Consider the following 20,843-nt stretch of genomic DNA (forward strand, 5'->3'; position numbering starts at 1 on the left):
GTGTATGTACTATTGAATATCCCCAGTAAATTCAAACTTGCCCACTTGATTTTAGTTTTTAAACCTTACATTTCTAATAAGGCTTTAAATCACCTAAAGTAGTATAATATTAATGCCCATCCATGACTGTGATAACTTCTCAATCTATCCATCCATGGCTTTGCCTTCTTTCAAACATAAAATTCTGATGGCTTGTATTGTTTTGGATGGAAATACAAGCTAAACTTAAGGTAATGTTAAATTAACTAGAAATTAATTTGCATCAGCGCATACCTATCTTTAATTCGCATCATTACAATAGAAATAAACCGGCACAGTTTCACGTATAACTCCTCTACATACATCATACTACATTCCCACCACTGCAGCACGTGCCCGTCTGTAGCTCCGCGCGCTCGAACACCTCCGCAACCTTCTCAGAATGTGTGGGCATGCGCAATGGCTTCGAACAGGTGCATGACGTTCATCCATTCTTTGTCAACATGGAAATGAAACAGTCTGCATTCATTCCGCCGACTGTTGCGCAGGTGCAAACACACAGGGGGGGAGGCAGCTCGGTTAGCATCATATTACAAGTACCACTGGGAGAAATTAAGGCGCACGAGCCTGTCGCGTGCGGAACGTTCCTAACCTCGAGATGCAGTCCTGAGATTGGACAGTAAATGATTCTGATGGCTGGTAATGGGATTTCTCTACGCGGACCCTCGAAGAGCCAACAAATGACGTCAATAGTTGAATTGGCAAATAACAAAGTGAATGAACCACATGCCGAGCAACAAAGGGGAAAGGCTTAGTTTGTGAGCCGTATGCCCACTGACACAAACTAAACACGACGTTCAGCCATGGCAGAAGAGCGACGGTGCTGACGCGCTCACCTGCCTGCCCCCCGGGCACCTGTATCCAGACTCCTTCCCGCCTTTGAGATGCAGCAGGACGGCCAGAGTCTTCACTGGCGGTCGTCTGTCAGTTGCTGAGGCGCAGCGGAGCTTGTGTGCCGTCACTTCAGCAGCAGTCCCCCTCACAACACACACACACACACACACACAAGCTATCTACCTTGCCTACAACGGCGCGCGTGCCCTTACTAACGGCTCCATTGACCAAAGGGGCCGCTTCTGCGCACCGGTCCAGTTTCTAAAGGGAAGCCCGGAAAGCCTCGGTGATGTCAAAACCCCGTGTTTAGCTCTAGTAGACCTGAGCGAAGTTAAAGGTCCGTCGGCTGGCGTCGACGAGAACCCATAGAAGAGCCGCAAACCGAAGAGACGGACTTGCAAATGCTTTGCAAATGTGCGCGGCAAATGATTATGGTGACATCTAGTGGTAGAAAATGTAACTACACGCATAAATCCACCTCCCAAGAATATATATTTTAAAAAAAGAGCGCCAGCTTGCCAAACTTTTTTTTTATTCCACTCAGAGATATTTATTGTGAAGAGACTTTTATAGATACAAATTATTTACAATTTTAGAGAATCAACAGATACATACAGTTACTGTCCGAAAACAAACAGAAAAAGAGAGACGCTGATTTGCATGCACATTAGACAATTAAATATTGAGACTCTGTCCAGTGGCCAGTGCAGGTGCTCTCTTGAGAAATGTTTTGATTGGTGGGTTGGGGGAATTGGGTAGCTGGTTCGATTCAGTCTGGGCTCATTCACCATGTGCCAGCATAGTCGGAGCTGCAAGACAAAAAAAAAAAGTGCAAACCCTTTAAAAATACCTAATATGTATAAAATCACAACCTTGCCTTTTTATTTTGTTTTACTGAATGATTTTAATATCTGATGATACTCACTACATAGCATAAGACTACCTTTGTACATGCTGCATTTCTACCTTGACAGATTAAACTGACTTTAGGCTTGAAAATGGTAATTATTTCTAAACATCAGTGTCTGCTCTCTGGGTGAATCCCCCAGGTTTTCTCACCGCGGCTCGCCGTCTTGGTCAGAATTTGCGCCCAGCAGCAGCCAGGCTACCGCCTCCTCAGGGGAAGATCTCTTTCCATACCTGGAGAGAAAAAAGAAAAAGTCAAACACTTGCTTGTAATGACCGCAATCAAACATCAGTGGGAAAGTCTCCAATGTCCTCCTTCTCTTTGCTTTACAAAGCCTGGAGGCATGACCCCCATCAATGCTGTTATGAATTTCAACGTTTTGGTTTTTTTTTTTTTTTCCCCTTCCCCTGAACTTTGCTCATCAAGCTGTGAACAAAGATGGGTAAACTCCCAAGAAGCCTTTGTGCATGCCCTGGCAATCTCATGCAGTCCAATCACAAATGAGATGTGTAATTATCTGAGAAGGAAATAAGGGTTTTCGAGTTCACCGGCTGGCAGGTGGACTGGTTTTCTCTGACTGCGTGCTGAAGAGCAAACCATGCGTCTGCCTGCAGCGTGAGGCGACTGCACTGGCAGATCCAGGCAGTTTAATTACAGAGGAAAAGGGGCTAATGCTAAGACTATACACAGCTTCCATCACAGAACAATTACACAACCAGGAAGTTAAATAAATGCTCTGGTTTTACTCAGTCTTTTCACTCAGCATGAAGCAGAAGGAAGTGTCCAGGATGGCACACTGAAGGCATCCAGCTTGGCCAACATCAGTATTTCACGCCTCATGATTTAGATGAAAGACATGACTTTAGAAATAACCACCAGTTTGTTTCAGTTGTTTCTGAAACTAAGCCCAACACTTAATGGAGGTTTATAATGGAGGCAGAGCAATCCCAGGACATGAGGTTATTTATTCCCCAAGAGAAAATTGAGATTGTGTTATGGGTGATATGGCTCTTTGTCCAGAGAAGCATAGCCTGCGGCCAGCAATAAGATAGTTATTTTTCAGTTCCTAAACATGTTTTCTATTGGTTATCTGGACATGCGGTTAAAGCACATAAAGTTGATTACTTGCAGGATCTGATTTTAGTTGTGGCTGAGAGCCAAGGAGTCTCAGCTAGTTTGATCATGAACTTACACCTTTAAACTGGTCAGGTGTTTGATGGATTATCCTGTCTAAAACATAACCTCACAATTATCCAAACTGCATTCTGTTTGTCAAAAAGACTTTATTTTTGCATTCACCTGACATTAAAACAGATATGCTGACTGATCAGACGGGTTTATCTCAAAATACAGCAGCTTGAAAAATACAGTGGCTCATTGAAAAAAAAAAGAAAAAAGGTTATGTTTCTTATCAACCAGTTGTTTACCCGTCTAGATCAATCAGTAGAATTTTTCAGTCCTAATTTCAAGATTATAAAGGTTGCTGTAAATAATTTGTTGGTTTGTTTGTTCAGAAGAGGCTCTGTAGTCTTGGTGATGTTTGGAGGGCTTTGCCACGTATTACAGGAACTGAAAGTAAAACAAATCTCATCTGTACTTTTTTTGAAAGAATAAACCATCTAACTGGTGTGAAAATTATTTTGGGGGGTTTTTCTTCATTTTTGTGAAATAAAACCATTAAAAACAACCTTCTGAACAAAGTCTCCCTGCGCCCTGATCTGCACTGACCTTTGCCTGGTGATGAGGTTGATGTAGTGCCTGACAGCTGTGTGGTACTTGGCCCACTCCTCCGGCGAGGCGTTGCTCTCGGGTCTCTCCGGTTTGGGAGGGTAGGCGTCCGCGAAGCCGCTCCAGCAAACCAGCAGGCAGACGACCAGAGCCGCGAACATCACCCACGATCTCAGCATGTTGGCCATCTGGGAAGCGAGGCTTGGGTCAGGCTGCCAGGGTCAACTTTTTTCTTTTTTTTAATATCATCAACCAAAATCAATAAAACAAATTTTAAAATAAAGGGTTTAAACCAGAGTTAACCTGGCGTAAGTTGAGCACACAACGCGCAAAAAGAACACTTTCCACAAATGAACCATCAGTGAACAGAGTGAAAACTTACAGTTGGACTCGTCCTGTGGTTCGGTCACCTCGGTGCTCCTGTCCGGTCCTGCTCTCCTCTCCGTGTCCGTGGCTCTATATAGCGTGGGCAGCGGGTACCTGACGCGCTGTGGGAGCTTAGCCACGCCCCTCTGCTGGAAGAGCGGCGCGTGAAACGCCTCGTTTATCCGCACGAAACTTATCGGCTCACGCGCAAACTCGAACGTCACAGATGCGGACTGAGAATGCATCACTTTATTTATGATCCAAACGCATCACTGAGAAACCCAGGGCTTTAATTGAAGACTTAATTTGTGTGTGCGTGCGTGCGTGCGTGCGTGCGTGTGTGTGTGTGTGTGTGCGTGCGTGCGTGCGTGCGTGTGTGTGTGTGTGCGTGCGTGCGTGCGTGCGTGCGTGTGTGTGTGTGTGTGTGTGTGTGTGTGTGTGTGTGTGTGTGTGTGTGTGTAATGAATTGAAATGTGGAGAAGTGTGAGGCTGTTAAAAATAACATGGCAAATTAATTTTGCTCCAGTATTTTCATATTTTTTCTGCAGCTGTGGGGAAAGAAGTTGAAATATTACAGGTTTCAGCACCACGGTCAGCGCAAAAGCATCTTACTAAAATCAATGCATTTCCCCGCTGGAAGCTGAATTCTCATGTAAGTTAAGAGCAGATGACCTCACAGCAATAAGCTTCGTGCTCATCTACAGTAATGCTTCTTACTCAGCAGAGTTATGGAATATGAAAAACGATGTGCGCATCATTCTTTTTATATTGGATCCAGTGTCACTGCGACTTCTGACTGGAAGGGAATCGAACCTGTGTTGTTTTTACGAGACACGAATCAGAATTATTATCATTATTATTTTGTGATTTGGCGCCTGTTTAATGTAACTAGATAGGAAGCAAAACTGTCCCCACACACGCATGTGGGAACCAGGTTTTCATTTCCTGTCATGTTGTGGGGACTTCTGGTCCTTCTGGAGACTTTTCTTGATCTCCATGAGGGGAAATGTTGTTTTTGGGTTAGAGATTATGACGTGATGACTAGATGTAGGGTTAGAGTTAGGGATGGAAAATGAATGGAAGTCAATGTAAAGTTCCCACAAGTCATAAAAACACAACTGTGTGTGAGTGTGTGCACACATGCACACACTCACACACACACTTATCTGACAGACCCACTGACTTTATCAGAACCAATAGAATTGTTTTTTCAACCTCAGTTTTGTACTTTTTACACAAACAGATGGATTTTATCAAGACCAGTTCAATAAATTAGAATATTATAAAAAAGTGGATTTATTTCAAGACTTTCATTATTACATGAACATTTTTTTATAAATCAATTTCACACAGTTGGATGTTTGAAAACCTTTATCCTTTATTTCTGTCAGTTGTGATAATTTTTCACTTGTGGCTCATAGGCACATGACATTTTAAATTAAAATATAACATCAGACAAATATATATAAAACATTTTAGAAAACAGAAATGTGGGTTTAATTAAAACTATACTTAATACCTGGTTATTTTCAAAAGGTACTTTTAACCTGACAAATGAGCCTCAAAGAAAATGACAGTATGTAGTGTAGAGACAGAAAAAAATGAATCGCTGTTTTATGCTAATACAGGATGATGTGTTGTAAAAGAATAGTTGTGAATAGTTTATTATATATACAGTAATTCTGTTCACATTGAACCAGTGAAGATATTTGTCTTTTTAAGCTTATGTCAATTTAAACAGGCCCAAAAATAAATACATATTTTACATGTATATATAGATATATCTCTATATATCTGTATATATATATATATATATATATATATAGAGAGAGAGATATACTGTATATCTATATGTAGATAGATAGATAGATAGATAGATAGATAGATAGATAGATAGATAGATAGATAGATAGATAGATAGATAGATAGATAGATAGATAGATAGATAGATAGATAGATAGATAGATAGATAGATAGATAGATAGATAGATAGATAGATAGATAGATAGATAGATAGATAGATAGATAGATAGATAGATAGATAGATAGATAGATAGATAGATAGATAGATAGATAGATAGATAGATAGATAGATAGATAGATAGATAGATAGATAGATAGATAGATAGATAGATTATTTTTACTAACCGAAAAAATGGTTCAAAAATATCCCATAGAACATCAGTTCTTACTGTGAAATGATGCTGGTTTGACCAATCTAAGCCTTTATTTATTTATTTTTAACAAATGTTGAAATGCAGCTAAAATTCTTTTAGTTTGAGGCAAAATCCAGAACCATAAATCAGGTGTAGACCGACGAATGAATCTGGTTCTAAACTGACAGAATGGACCCGGCGCCCCCAGGTCATGCTGCCCAAGGTAGTGAGCCGCACTGCCTTTATCAGCAGCAACAGCTTCATGCTGGCAGGATATCCAAAGGCAACAAGGCAAGAACTTTCAGCCACAGATGTTTTTGTTTTTTTGTTTTGATATTTTAAAATTTATAACCGAACAGGTTGAATCAATCCGATAAAGAGCAGCGACGACTGTTTTTAATCAAAGCTTTGAACAAATGACAATTAATTAGTGGGAAATGAATCTCCTCCAGGAATGATGAGTTTGTTCGTTTTCTGGTGTGGCTTTGCTCTCATCAGCGCGGCATGTATTATTCAGCTGGTGATGAAGCGACTGAAAGGCCGGAGAGGCTGATCAATAATACTACTCTGTTGGAGACACACACACACACACACACACGCACGCACGCACGCACGCACACACGCACACAGTTAGAGAAACAGGTGTAGAGAGTTTTATGGTAAGTCATTTAAGACGCTGTTACTGACAAACAACAGGACCAAATGATTGACTGTGATGATGAAGCGGTGGTTAGAGAATGCTTTACCAGTCTGCATTACATAATCTTCTGTACTGTCCAGTAAATATGACTGAATTGGACTGAATCTTATTTAATGACTGACTTGATTTGATTTGAATGTGGACAGAATAGGATTCTGTATAAGTGTGTTCCCATTGGACCGCTTTGTCTTCTGAAGTGTTTTGAGGCGACAGGCCTGGCGAGTCCTAAACTGGATTAAAGGTCACTATAAAAACATTTTAGAGGAGGAAGCTAAGGAGGAAAATAACTCAATATTTTTATTTACTTTTTTTTTTTTTGTCTTGTAAGGTTTCGGAGGAAGAGACTCGGCTCACAGAAGAAGCCCTTCAGGTATGAGCTGCTCACTCAGAACACGTTTATGACGGAAGGTCCTGTTTGTCTGGGCTCTTCACGGTCTGCTGTTCGGTCTATGACGCCTGAAAGCTCTTATCCAACAAGTACAACCTCTCTAAGTGTGTGTATGAGTGTGCGTGTGTTTGCGTGTGCATTTTGAGCATGTGTGCAAACACGTGAATCAATTCGATAATGCTGGTGATTAATGCAACATTAAAAGCAGTAATGAGATACTTGTGTAAACTATCGCTGCATGAAATGTATTGGAGCCATTTTCATTTATTATATAAAGGTCATGCATAATCAACCCCCAACTGAGGCTTTATTTGTAGCTAATTACTACAATGTAGATTTCATGTTGGGTCATCTTTTTGTATTACTTATAGTGTTTTTTTTTATTTTTAGGATTAAGCAGTTTTATCAATTTTCTTCACAAGATGAGAAAAAAAAAAGAAACTCAACATGGACGTTAGAGAAACTGTATTCCAGTAAGACCAATAAATATTTGCATCAGCCAGTGAAAAATGACTTCATCCAATAAACTGGAGCATAAACTATCTCTGATCCAGGGATCATCTCCGTTGTGTTCAGGCCACAGAGCTGCAACTGACAGGAACAAAACCTGGAACCATAAACGTTTCTATACGTCTGCATTTATTTTACCAAAAGAAGAACAAAATAAAGTAGCTGCTTCACGCAGCAAAACACTGATCACTGATAAATGCCTTCCCTGTTGGTTAATCACTTATTCGTACATAAATATGAAGTTCATTCCACTTTTTTACATTTTGGACATTTCAGACCAGCAGGACAAACAGGATTATTGTGATATTTTAAGCATTTCTAGCTGTAGCCTAAAGTGTTAATTTAGTTGCTGTGCAGCAGTGACTGCAAGCAAACAAAAATTTAACTGTTAGCCCAAAAGTCAGAGGTTCTTCTCAAAAGGTTGAGCATTTTTTTCTGGGCATTTTATTATCCAAAAACTGTAACTTTTTGCTTTGCTTTCTCATGTTTGAACGCCACCAGTCAGTCAAAGGATGCAGCTTTGCAGCAAGTATCCAAACCATGAAGCCACCAGGTCTCTCTAACAGATCGATTTTATAACAAAGATACTGAATGATCCAAAACCTCTTGAAGCCGCTCAGCCGACAGCAGCAACGTCAAGTAGAAATGAAACCTCGGTGTTTCAGAGTTTACTGCTCAGGGCGTTTCAGCATGCGTTGTGCTGTTCTGCTGAGCTCCCAGGGGACAACATGACAACCCCCTTTAACACGTTGTTTATAGAGCTGTAAAAAACAGAGGTTTTGTCTTTGTCTGTCCCTAAGCCCCTGTCAAAAACACACCTTGATTCAGGCATAAATCCCAAAAGAAACGACCATTAAAGTCCAACAGGCCGGGCTGTAAAGGCTGCAAGTGAAGCTTGGTGTTACACATTAGTTATTCTCACCATTCAGAGCAATTATTGAGCAATAACTTTAACCAATACTATTTTTTGTTTTTTTCATTCACTCTTTAATACATAAAGAGTGTACAAAAACAGATCAACCATCATGGATAAAGTATCTATAGATAGCTATCTAAAAGTGGAAGTGCAGCATTTAGGTGCATCCTGGTAATCACCCACTGCTATCTGTTTGTCCTGAACATTTAGTTAATGCTACTGGAGTAATCGTCCTATCTCCATTTCCACTACAGCCCATAAAACCTGAATGGCAAGAAACAATAACACGCACTAAACAAACTCATTCGCTGGCTGCAGTGTGTGCAGGTAAACGGTGAAACCCAACAGTGTGCAGATAAAGGACAGGGCAGACAGTTTGAGTTGTCACGGTCCAATAAACCCCAACTAATGCACTTCTGAAGAGCCAGTCGGGCTCCCAGACAGGAGCCTGTGTTTGAGTTGCAATCAAGGCCTTGATAATGAAACCAGTGGGAAGCCACTGATTTTACAAATTTACAAAAAATTTACAAATGATTTTCAGCAACTTTTCTCCCTCCAGCAGCAGCCCTGATGCCACTCATGTCCAGGATGTGTGTTATGCACGAAACCGACAATTTATAGCTTCAGCTGAGGACAATCACAAAGGAGATCTACTTACTGTTGATGGTAAAACCCACCTCCATTTTCATTTGGATCACACATGCTGCTTCAGTCCAAATAGGACAATTAAGCATACACACACACACACACACACACACACACCCCCGCACACACACACACACACAACACCCCCACACACACACACACACACACACACACACACACACACACACACACACACACACACACACACACACACAGACGTCCGTACTGGAGTGGGAGCAATCTCCCCGGAGAATGTCCAACTCCTTCCTGCCATCGCAGACAGAAAGGGGGAAATGATTATGCACTTTCAGTCAGCCTTATCTGCAGAAGCGGGGAGCCACTAATATGAACAGAGTGCTTTTCATGCGGCCAGGTCTGTTTGCATTGTTCTGGAGGCAGAATGGGGGGTTGATTGTGGCCCACCATAATGTGGAGTGTTGATCTGTGAGCTGGCTTTAAAGGAAGATATCTAGTTATGTAAGAGGAGCAAAACAAAAGCTTTTGCAATAAAAACAGAAAAAAAAGATTGCTGATTTGCAACACACAGATCCTCATGTGAATCCCAAAAAGTGCAGGATGGTCAGAAAGGAGATATGTCCAGGGTGGCATCGCTCAGATGTCCTCTAAATGGGGTTCCTGATGTTTGTTTGTATTTTATACATATAGTATGTATAAAAACAGTATTGGCCATACTAAACTGATTCTGTTGAAGTTCTACTTTGAGATCCAGAGTCAAATATGCTATTTTTAAGGAATAGTCTGTACGGCAATTATTCATTTCTAAGTGACTAAAAGTGGCTAATATGAAAAAAAAAATTTTTTTCAAATGTGGGGCTCCGTATGTTTCCATCAAATAAGAAATGAAATCGGATTTAATGGATAAGACACGATAAGTCACTAAAAACCATGATATAAACAGCTACATGACATGTCATGACCCTGGAGGGCAACATTTTATCAGCCAATCAGAGGAGACATCGGCGTCTTATTCAGGCGTCGGCGCAATAAGCTGAAGTCGGCCATTTTACAGAAGAGTTATGGATTCATTACGTTGTTATGATACACAACTTTTTATGAACTGTGAGAGCTCTGGTGTAGCCAGCTGCACATAGTCACAAACAAACAACAAAATAATAATAATAACAATATTAAAGCAGAAACAAACAGTCATCCATCCTCCTACCACTTCCTCACATCTTTCTCCTCGTTTTTGCCAGTAGTAACTTCCGGCTGTATGTGTGACGCAAAACAGTGTTTCTGTTGCAGCTTTGCAAAAAATACATCTATTTTGATACGGATGTAAAAATCATCTCATCATAGCATAAAAAAAGACATAAATGGCATATTTTTGAAAGTGGTGCATTTCCATTAAGCAAATTAATTTCTGTAATTTCATGGATTATGGAAAGAATCCATCAACAGAATGATACAGTCCATCTTAGACCACATAATGTGGTTCTCATAAGATTTGTGAAGCATGAGGCATCGGGTCATCCTCCAATCCTTCAATCCACAGGGTCAAGTGTTTGAAACCCACCGGGTTGGAACAGAATGTGGGTCAGAATCTCACTGAGGTCCAGGAATGAAGGTCGACGGTGGAGTCAGTGCAGATGAGCCATGAATGCCATTGAAACCGTGATGACTAAGAAAGTGTGCGCTTGGATTCATATGGGAGAACACTGACCAGAACCAGAGGAGGTTCTGGAAACATGAAACAAGGACTGAGCGTCTGTCTCATCTACCGCAGGATGAGACACATTTATGAAGTCAGTCAGTCAACCGATCTCCCTCTGAAGCGCCATCATGTTCTCGGCGAGAGAGATGTCGTCGGTTCTGGTCACGACAGGCCGGACCAGAAATGAGCCGCGTCTCGCCACGAGCGCGCGTGACGTCACGGTCCGCGTCGTCGTGAGTCACAGCTGCGGTGATGGACGGAGGACGAGAGGCGGGCGGTGATCAGACGTTTCCCAAAAAGCTGCGGAGACCTCGAGTCCCTCTGGACACAAAGTGAACGACTCGAAATGAACCGGCTCCGGCCTCCACGTTCACAGACATGAACCGCTGGATGAGACCGTTCTCATTTTATGGACTCAACATATTGGAATGACGCAGAACCTTTAATGAACTGAGAGCTGCGGATGGACACTGTGAAAAAAAAGAAAAGAAAAAGCAAATAAACACTCATCCTCTCACCACTTCCTACCGTCTTTCTCGACGTTTTTGCTAGTAGTAACTTCCGGCAGTTGGTTGAGTGTGACACGAAAAAAACGTTTCTCCATTGCAGTTTTACAAACATACATCTACTTCAATACAGATGAAGAAAAATCTCATCATAAATTTAAACAGAAGAAAAAGTGAAGAGTTTAGTAGATTTTTGCCAAAAGATGCTTTGGGTGGAAAAATTGGACCATAATTTTAGGAAGGTTCCAATATCATACAGAAAAACTCAACATTTTTAAAAATATTTTTGTTTAATTTTTTAAAAATGTTCTGGGTTTTTCTAGCTTTAAGACACCTATACTGTCTACTTTAGCTCTAAATTTTACTCCAGACGTACAACAAACGTGCAGGAATTAAACCATCCAGCAGTTTCTGCTTCATTTACAGAACAGCCACAGCTGTCAAACCTCCAGGCCCACCTTCAGCTCCGACCTGCTGGCTGGACGTACGGCCCTTTAAAAAGTGAGATGAATAGAGTTAATAAGCAGAGGGGAGCTGTGAGCATCACTCAGCTCCAGTCTGGTCTGCTGCAATAAAACACACTGCCTACCTGAGTGATTACCCTCATCTGTCTTAGTGCAACCAGAACAAATCAGCCAACCAGGATTTAGACACTAAGTTCAAACATTGGCTTCAAGATGATGTTTGAATGAATAAAAAGCACAACAATTTCAGAATGAGAATTGTATTTATTTATTTTCATAATTTGGAAGGATTCATAGAAATAAGATCAAATCAAGAACAATACCAAGTCTCAAACTTTAAGAGGCTCAACCATCTGATCAACTCACAGGACAAACGGCGTAACTGGACATTTATACAGTAAGAAATGAGCAGTTGAATATAAACGACCAGCAGATCTCCTCCCTGCTCCCTCCAGAGTTTGTGTTTTGTGTCGTAATTGGTGACGGATGTGAAGAGGGTCAGGCGCTAAGCGCTGCCCGCTCCGCTCTCCAGCACCGTCTCCACCATCTTGGGAACAAACACTTCCAGGAAGTGAAAGAAGTCGTGAAAAATCCCTGCCTTGTCACTTCCTGGCTCTACATTCAGCAGCAGCCTGGTGTTTTCTGTCCCGCCCACTGTCTGGGGGCAGACCTTGAACTCCAGGGGCTCCTTTAGCTCTGGCTCTTTGTCGGCGATGAAAGCTGTGACCTGGGACTCCAGCTCCAGGCAGCTGCCCTCAGGTCTGCAGTCTGGACCTTTCACCAGCTCCCGCCTCACCTTCCGCCTGCCCACCCACACGGCGTGTTTCTGGACACAGATCCAGGGAGGGAAGTCGGTCTTCGTCGTTCTTGCCAGTCTCTGCTTTTTGCCAGGAGGCGTCGCTGAGTCGTCGCTGCCGGACGACAGAGGCCTCTTGGCGCCGACGCGCCGAGGGCTGCCGTCGCTCTGAGACTCCACGCTCTGGGTGCTGTCGTTAAGCGTGGTCTCCATCTCCTCCGCCCCGGTTGCTGTGGAAACCTCCAGCTCACACCTGAGGACGGTCTTCAGAACCACCTCCACGGCGGAGCAGACCTTCCTGGACCACAGCAGCCTGAAACCGTCTCCTGCCGAGTGCAGCTCCCCGCGGAGCCCCTCTGGGAGGGGGGCGGACCTGAAGGGGATGGTGATGATGAGCCGCTCCGGGTGGGCCTGCTGGGCGTCGCCTAGCGGGGCCAGCAGGCGGCCCAGGCCCCACGACTTGCCCTTGGTGCTCTTGTTCTGGTAGCGCAGGCTGCGGCAGAACCTGTCGGCCTCCTGGCACGCCTTCTGGAAGCTGCGCAGCGAGCGCTCGTTCACGTTCCCGGCCACGTTGTGCGAGAGCTCGAAGGGGTCTAACAGGTTCAGAGGGCCCAGCTTAGGCTCGGTGGGAGGCCCCTCCGGCGGTGCGTCGCCGTCTTTCGCCTGCGACAGGAAGTCGGTGATTGGAAGCGCGCTGCCCTGCCTGAGGGAAATGACGATGCTGGGAAAATCAAACTGTGTGTAGAAGGAGAAGAAACCGGCGAGCAGAGAACCTGGGAGGAGAACATCACAGAGTCACGAGAGGAAATGAAACCCTGATTTATTTTGAACATGTAAAATGTCAGAGGAAAAATAAATGAGAAGAAAATATATATCATAACATTAAGTAAAAAAAACAAACAAAAAAAACGTCCATATCCAATGGGAACTTTGTTCCATCCTGACCTCAACTGACTCATCCAAATACGTCTCACTGACTTCTGACTTTTAGGTATTTTTTCTTTTCAATTATTGTGTTCAAACCTCGGCCAGAATTTGTATAAAGTTTATGTGTCTACAAAATAATTTAACAACCTATTAAAATTATTTGTTGAAAAATGCAAACAAATTAACAAAGCACTAAAAAAAACGATCATTTGAGAGCAAATCGAAAGAAAATGAAAAAAAATTTAGAAACCAAGATACCAAAAAATAACAAAAAACACATTTCCAGATGGAATCTGAAACCATAGTATTGATCTTCTAATATTGATCTGAAACTAATACCAGCTTGGTATCAATAATTTTGGATTGTTCCGGCAAACTTCGCCACTAAACTAAACTATCAGTGGGAAGTGGAAGGAAAATTATTACTGGCTTTTAGTTCTCTGACCACAAATCTGAAAAGTGTCCATTTACAGGTGTAGTTTTTTTTTTTTCACCCAATTTTATTAGTGGAAAAACAATCAACTGTCTCTTGACTCCCTGTAAGACTTGATGTGAAGACAAAAGCAGCAGTAACTATCTGAAGAAGGAACTGGATTGTGTTTGGTTCATGAGGACTTACACAGGTCCTGAGTGTTCTGGCTGGGCTGCACTGCAATGGGCTGACTGGGGAAGGTGCAGTTCCAGCCATCGATCACACACTCCTCCTCCTCACCTGCAAAACACGCAGATATGAACAAGAGCAAGGTTCCTAATATTTTAGCTGTTTTTACATTAGAAAGTAATTTCTTTCAAAGCTGGAGGCAGAAGTCAGCTCAGATCTGGAGGAAACCTCAAGTTAGAGACGGCGGTTGGACGGTGGACCAAAAAACTTTCTGAAGGAACAAACGTGTTTATGGTGGGAAACAATATCTGATGACTGCTGGCTTCAACATGAAGTTGAACACAAAAGATTGAACAGTTTAGAGATGGATTTATATCCTACATTAAAATCAATTCATAAAGATCAAGAAGAAACATTGGATTCAATGTTTCTTAAACGGTTTTTATGAGTACATATTTAAGGGTCTTTCTGTGTGCCGATCTGATGCAAAGTTGTCAAATACATTTTTACTTCAGTACATTTATGACTCTGTTTAAAATCAATTCAGCGCTGGTCTTCTGTACCGGATCAGACGATACTGGTTCTCAGATATCTGTATCGATATCGGAAGTGAAAGAAATGTGTCGTCCCCTGATTCTCCCAGCTGAATCAGGGGACCTGAGCTGCAGCTCTGTGCAGCTCCTCCACAGCCGCCAGGTCTATCCTCAGCTCTGACTGATGCTCTGGGTTTAGAACATGTATCGCCTGGGTAACAAGCCTCTCTTCTCTTAATCAGCAGAATGAATTTCACAGCAGCAAATGATTTACATGATTGTGCAGTTGAGAGTCTGCTCTTGTGTTTTTCATGAATCATGTGTTTTAATGTTTTCATTTTGACAAAAGGAAACTGCCGACGTGGTTTTATGACAGACTAATGTTCTCATGGTAATCAGTGTTTCTTCTCCCTTTAATAAAAGAAAAGCACTCTGAGCTTTCTGCACATGCAGACCCGGTGTCAGTGAACCGAGGCAGCACCTACAGGCCATGTCTCTGAGCTGGTCCACCGTGGGCAGCACCGGCGGCCGGCAGTTCTGCAGGAAGAAGACGACCAGCAGAGTCAGGGCATAGTTGTTGAGGAGCGGGCCGGCGCCGCTGGGGTTACCTGCAGGTGACAAACTGCTATCAGGAAACAACCAGACACTTTATACCATCAGATCAGAGCTGAAACAAATCGATAGTAATCGATGAATCGTTAACTGGAAAAATCTAACTAAAAGAAATAAAGGCCATCTCATGAAACAACAACATGGAGCAGTAATTAAGTCAAGACTGTTTTAAACATCAGGATATTATGTTCTGTGGAAGTGAGGACAGTATAAGAGCAGCTGGTTTTTTTCCCCCTCTTAACATCATGGATCTGACTGAACCTGCTGCAATATGAGATGACTCAGTGCAGCGTCTCACTATAAGCAACATCCAGCCGTTTTTACCCAGCATGTTGTGCGTAAACCAATAAAAGCCGTGGGGGCGAGCAGCCAGCTGCTTTATGGGTTGAAATCTCTGAACTGATGCTGAGCTTCATCAGCTCTCACTATTTATTCACACTGTTCTCTCTCATATCACTTCCACTAAGCAGCACAATGAAGCTTAGAAAGAAATTGAAGCGGAAATACATAATTCTTAATTATGTCGCTGAGGACAGTGACGCTGATCACTGCATGTTCATAGGGTTGACTGGTTGAAGGCTTGGTTTTTTCTAGAATATTCTTGGAATTCCAACAGATTCTAAACACACCATGGAACCAGTGTAAACACACCCTTGAACTGGTCTAAGCACATCCTGGAACCGGTCTAGATACACTGTCTAAAAGAAGCGCTCCCCTTCGCCACTTTTTGTGACAGAACACAAAACAGCTCATATTGAGCTAAATTGCAGAGTACAAAAATGATGGGAAAGATAGTGGATATTTTTACTGTTTGTTCACCCTTAAAGAAAGAAAGTAACTATCTAAAAGGCGGATAGAGGGTATTTTTACTATTTTTTTTACCCTTAAAGATAAAAGTAACACTATGAAAGGCAGATAGTGGGTATTTTTACTCTTTATTTCACCCTTGATAAAAGAAAGTAAGTATCTAAATGTCAGATTGTGGGTATTTTGACTCTTTTTTCACCCTTAAAAAAAGAAAGTAACTATCAGGAAGATAGTGGATGGTTTTATTCTTTTTTTCTCGTCTAAAGAAAGAAGAGCTGCACCGATTGCAGTTTTCAGGCCGATCTTTACAAAGCAAGACCAGCTGATTCCTGTTTTGACAGATTTTTTTGTTCATTAAGTCAGTACTGACCAATTGCCCATCACCCAAAATGTAGAAACTCTGTCCACTGCTGCATCTTCAGACTTTATGTTTGAGGCTGTATGTATATTTCTGACCGTCACGTATAAAAAAACTGCTTAAGCAAAAATATTGTGAATTACATACATTTAAGTCTGATGTCGCTTTAACTTTTCACACTTTAAAATAAGTAAAACTTTCATATTTCTATAATTTTCATGCCCATGAAGAATCTATTCAAACTTCTGACCGGAACAGCATCCAGAATGTGAAAATAAATAAATAAAGATAATAGTAATAATAATTTTAAAAAATAGCCCAATCAAACTAATAAAACTGGATTTCAACAATCGGTTTTGATGTTGGGAAAACTTCATTGTGACACGATAATTTCCTATGATTATTGGTTTTTTTGTAAATTGCCAGCGCTGATCAAAGCGATTGCTTTCAGACGGCCATTTTGGGTCAAAGCTGCAGCTTTACGTGTCATCACACTCGCCTGACTCCTCTGATGAAAGGGCCGGCGGAGGCGGCGCCAGCCTCCAGTTCAAAGAGAGCTGGCACAGAGGAAAGGTAATTAACGTGCTCTTCAGGTGAAGAACGGCTTTAATAAGACTTCATTTAAGTTTACTGACCCAGCACAAAAGGAGCTGTAATTTTGATTTCTTTATTCTTTACTGAGGCTTAAGTAAGAAAAAACAAAAAGAGGGTAAAATAAATTCATAAGAAATAAAGTGAAAGATAAATTAGTTTAGAGGAATTGTTAGGGAGTAATGTGTGGTTCTACTGACACCTGCTGGTCGGAGACTGAAATAACAACCTAAATAAACATTGAATATTTCACATTTATAAATGGAAAATCTAAAGATGCCATCACCGTCTACAGTAATTCTTTGGAATTTATAAGAGTTACAAAATGAAACGTCAGTAAAATGTTTTGGAATTGAATTGGAATCCTACCAGCGATCTGCTTCTGCTTGGCCCAGTACCGGATGGTGAACACCAGAGGCCTCAGCCTCTCCTCCAGCCCCGACAGCAGCTGCAAGAAGCGGGTGTTCCTCACACCAAGTCTGACCAACAGAGAGCAGAGGAAAAAGCAAAACATACAGAAACATGCATTAATAAAAAAAACAAACCATATTCCTCACCAACCTGTTGTTCAGCGTGATGTCTCCATGCAGGTTGAGCTCGCGGTGATGGTACTTGACGACGGGGAGGCGAGCGGTGCTGACCACGTGGACTTTGTGCACGCTGGGGACGCAGCGCTTCAGGATGGTGGCCACGAGCTCCAAGACCTCGGCTGCAGACGCCGTGGACAGATCGATGTCGGACAGGATGGAGTCCTCCGAGCGGCCGTCGTCCGACACGCCTTCGCCTGTCTGGAGGGAGGAGGAAGAGAGCAAAGAATCACCTCAACTCATCCACAATGACATCTGGACAGGTCGAGATGAGGGTAAGAGCACCAGACCTGCTCTGTGGAGGTCTTAGCCCGTGCTTGGAACGTCTTGGTGTTTTCCAGGTCCAGGAACAGGTCCAAGTCACACGAGTGAATGCCGAAAGTGTTGACGGATGAACCAAAGAGCAAAGTCTGACTGTCTGGAACCCGCAGGAATGTTGAAAATAGACATTGAACATCATGAAAAATGAACATCTCTCATGCTAAGGTCATGCAGGAGACAGATACCTGGAAAGAATTCAACAAAGACCTCCTGCAGGAGCTGGACCACCAACCCTCTGGCCTTCTTTTCATTTTCTCCCAGCTGGAGTCGCTCCACCAGCAGCTTCATCTGGGCATCCACCTGGGACCAAGCACAGGGTAGACCAAAGCTACGTCAGTAACAATCGACATGCACATTTTTACTAGATAAAAAAGAGCTTCCAGACTTTCAATAGAATCCAATGGAGGAAGATAAACATTAGAACACTGGCAGATTTTATTTACCTTGAGATTTTCTGCATTTCATCACATTATAACACAACTTTACTTTGGAATGACAGACAGAAGAGACAAGCTAATGCAGGATTAGGCTAAAAGACAATGCAGTCTAATCCAACACTGTTCAGCCCATCATCTGAAAATGGAAGGAGTCTGGTTGGTACGCATAAAAGCATTTCAACACTTTATTATAACACAGAAAATGACAACAGCAATCGCTTAACTCAAACATGTAGAATCCTAAACATTTCCCTCCTAAACTGTACAGCTAATGGGAATTAGCTCAATGTTTTCCTGGATGAAAAAAACTGCAGTTTTTTTGTTTTTCTTGTAACATATAATTATTTATTGGTGGGTAACTTCCACTAATGCCAGAGATCATTTTTAGCTTAGCTTTGAAAACACAGACAGGATTATTGAACATGTAAATTATAATGTCAAAACTAAATTAGTGCTAAAGGGTTGTGATCTTGCAAGAGCAGATGTAATTTGAATTGAAGTTAGCAGTTTAGCATTAGCTTTCAATAAAGACTGTGTTATTGGGGCGAGCATTAATCAGGGATGATTTAACGTCTTGACTAACTACAAAAAAGAAAGGCCCTGTGTGGTGACATTAAACATGGTGTGGCAGCATTATGCTATTTTCCAGCAGTGACAGAAAAGCAAGACATCTACATCATATGAAGCAAGTGGTCCAGCAAAACGAGTCTGGGATGAAGTGGAGGTTTACCGAAGAAAGCTGACACAGCTCAGGCTTGAGCCGGTCAAAGATCTGCTGGAGGCTGTGAGGATCGTTCTTCTTCTTGGGAATCAGTTTGAACTCCTTCTTTTCCCGAGGTTTAACCCGCAGCTTCAGGCCTTTGAGCTGGTGCTCGACGCAGGCCAGAGCCGCCCGGATGCTCTGTGTCTCACTGAACTGAACGATGGCATACACCCCCTGGCAAAGGAACAGTTCAGCATTGAAGAAGTTTTAATAAAGTCACAAAAAAAAAGCTGCACACCGCGACCAGCCGAAGATAACCGACCTTGTCCTTATCCACGATGACATCAGAGACGGAACCAAACTGCTCAAAGTACTCGGTCAGGTCGGTCGAGGAGATTTGTGGTTTGATGCCGCTGACGAAAACGCTGTGCTCCTCGTGGCTCTTCCTGGTGGAGCGGACGGTGCTCAGCGTCTGGTGCTTCCGGCCCTTCACATGCTGCTCCACACTCGGCACTGGATAGTTATTTTCAAAAAAAGATTAGAAAATGAACTATTAGACAGACCAGACAATGCATTACCTGTGTGTGGTGTAATGTGAATTACAGGACTGCGGTATAATCCCGTTTTTATTTCATTAGTGTTACATGAAGAAACAAACGTGATAAGCAATTCTCACAAATCCTTACATTTTCTGGTTTATCTTAAAACACATTGGTGGGTTTTAAGCCTGGAGGCTCTGGATGATATTTTGTTGAACTACAACTCCTACATAGTCATTATGTTTATGTTTTACTTTATAATAAAACTTTAAAAATCAGTTACATGTAGTGAACTTGTTGGTCAGACTTCCTCCTCCATGCACAGTGGAGGGACCACTTTTATTCAACGTGCTGCAGCCCAGCAAGATGAAACAAATATTTCAAATGGATTTATTTTCCACATATTTTTTTAGTGTCAAATCAATTATGCACATCTAATAAATCAGAACAAGAGAGGCAACAACAAACGTTACAGTTGTAGCCTCTGTCCTGGGTACACTTCCTCTCAGTGTTTTGGTTATCCCTATTTTTTGTGCGCCTTTTTCCAACAGTTTCTCCTTCCACCCAACTTTCCAGTAATATGTTTGGATCCAGCACAATTTGTCTCACCTCCTGTGTGTAATGATGTGTGTGAACGGCACTGTCTGCAGCACAACAACAGGGTTGATCGTTTTAACCATAACGTGATCATTTAAATCGTGGCTTCGACTCGTGGATATTTAAATATAATCTTTAAACTGCTGCCACAACACTAGACTGCCTGTTCACATAAACACACATATTTCCAACTAAATTAAAAATAATGCTCAAACAACACTTAAGACCAGAAGCTGAACTTTTCAACCGAACGGGCGCGCGCCCCGGTTAGCTTGTCACTCACAGTTTGGTAAGTTGACGTTACACAGCTTACAGCAGAATCCTCTGGTTGTCGTTTGTATATCGCTGTCTGAAGACATGGCGGCCAGTATTTATCTAAAAATTGACCAAAACACTTCAGTCTCGGACAGTTTGAGGGCAGCTACCCTTACTGCGCCGCGCTCAAATCTCCCTCCAGGGTCAGGTCTGAGTTTTGTGTTCAGTCCGCCAGTGAAATCTGTTCGGGTGTCACAATGTTTTCCTGACAAGGTTCCTACCACTAAAGTGATTTCAAGTCGGTTGGTTGTAACAGCATTTAACAATGAACTGTAGGACCTATTC

The 20,843-nt window shown here is 42.2% G+C and overlaps 3 protein-coding genes across 3 annotated transcripts in view; all 3 read right to left on the minus strand.

Annotated features, from left to right (window-relative positions):
• mpp2b (MAGUK p55 scaffold protein 2b) overlaps nucleotides 1-1,264 on the minus strand; it is a 51,457-nt gene extending 50,193 nt beyond the window's left edge. Inside the window, exon 1 of the mRNA XM_055057676.1 lies at nucleotides 876-1,264. The gene's annotated coding sequence lies outside the window, so the exon portion shown is untranslated. The remainder of the gene's footprint in view (nucleotides 1-875) is intronic.
• A 124-nt stretch (nucleotides 1,265-1,388) lies between these two features.
• Nucleotides 1,389-3,977, minus strand: LOC129377549 (peptide Y-like). Its single transcript, XM_055057573.1, has 4 exons — nucleotides 3,891-3,977; nucleotides 3,509-3,696; nucleotides 1,933-2,013; nucleotides 1,389-1,682 (listed from the first exon to the last, which is right to left on the minus strand). Exons 2-4 carry the CDS (start codon nucleotides 3,694-3,696, stop codon nucleotides 1,658-1,660), a joined length of 294 nt encoding a protein of 97 aa, XP_054913548.1. The 5' UTR covers nucleotides 3,891-3,977; the 3' UTR covers nucleotides 1,389-1,657.
• An 8,115-nt stretch (nucleotides 3,978-12,092) lies between these two features.
• Nucleotides 12,093-20,719, minus strand: tut1 (terminal uridylyl transferase 1, U6 snRNA-specific). The gene is made up of 10 exons (XM_055057563.1): nucleotides 20,527-20,719; nucleotides 19,430-19,620; nucleotides 19,135-19,341; nucleotides 18,153-18,267; nucleotides 17,937-18,064; nucleotides 17,621-17,847; nucleotides 17,429-17,538; nucleotides 15,177-15,299; nucleotides 14,177-14,269; nucleotides 12,093-13,403 (listed from the first exon to the last, which is right to left on the minus strand). Exons 1-10 carry the CDS (start codon nucleotides 20,600-20,602, stop codon nucleotides 12,340-12,342), a joined length of 2,334 nt encoding a protein of 777 aa, XP_054913538.1. The 5' UTR covers nucleotides 20,603-20,719; the 3' UTR covers nucleotides 12,093-12,339.
• Nucleotides 20,720-20,843: the final 124 nt, after the last annotated feature.

This window comes from Poeciliopsis prolifica, unplaced genomic scaffold (genome assembly GCF_027474105.1).
Source record: "Poeciliopsis prolifica strain line A6 unplaced genomic scaffold, Auburn_PproV2 SCAFFOLD048, whole genome shotgun sequence".
Taxonomy (NCBI): Eukaryota; Metazoa; Chordata; class Actinopteri; order Cyprinodontiformes; family Poeciliidae; genus Poeciliopsis; species Poeciliopsis prolifica.

Bases quoted from the DNA above. Each gene is read 5' to 3' on its own strand.
- LOC129377549 (XM_055057573.1), bottom strand. From the start codon at position 3,696: ATGGCCAACATGCTGAGATCGTGGGTGATGTTCGCGGCTCTGGTCGTC. The intron at 2,014-3,508 runs GTCAGTGCAGAT...TTTTCTCTCCAG, and splicing joins AACCTCATCACCAGGCAAAG to GTATGGAAAGAGATCTTCCC. The intron at 1,683-1,932 runs GTGAGAAAACCT...TTTGTCTTGCAG, and splicing joins GACCAAGACGGCGAGCCGCG to CTCCGACTATGCTGGCACAT.
- tut1 (XM_055057563.1), bottom strand. From the start codon at position 20,602: ATGTCTTCAGACAGCGATATACAAACGACAACCAGAGGATTCTGCTGT. The intron at 19,342-19,429 runs GTCGGTTATCTT...TTCCTTTGCCAG, and splicing joins TCATCGTGGATAAGGACAAG to GGGGTGTATGCCATCGTTCA. The intron at 18,065-18,152 runs GTATCTGTCTCC...TGCGGGTTCCAG, and splicing joins CTTTGTTGAATTCTTTCCAG to ACAGTCAGACTTTGCTCTTT.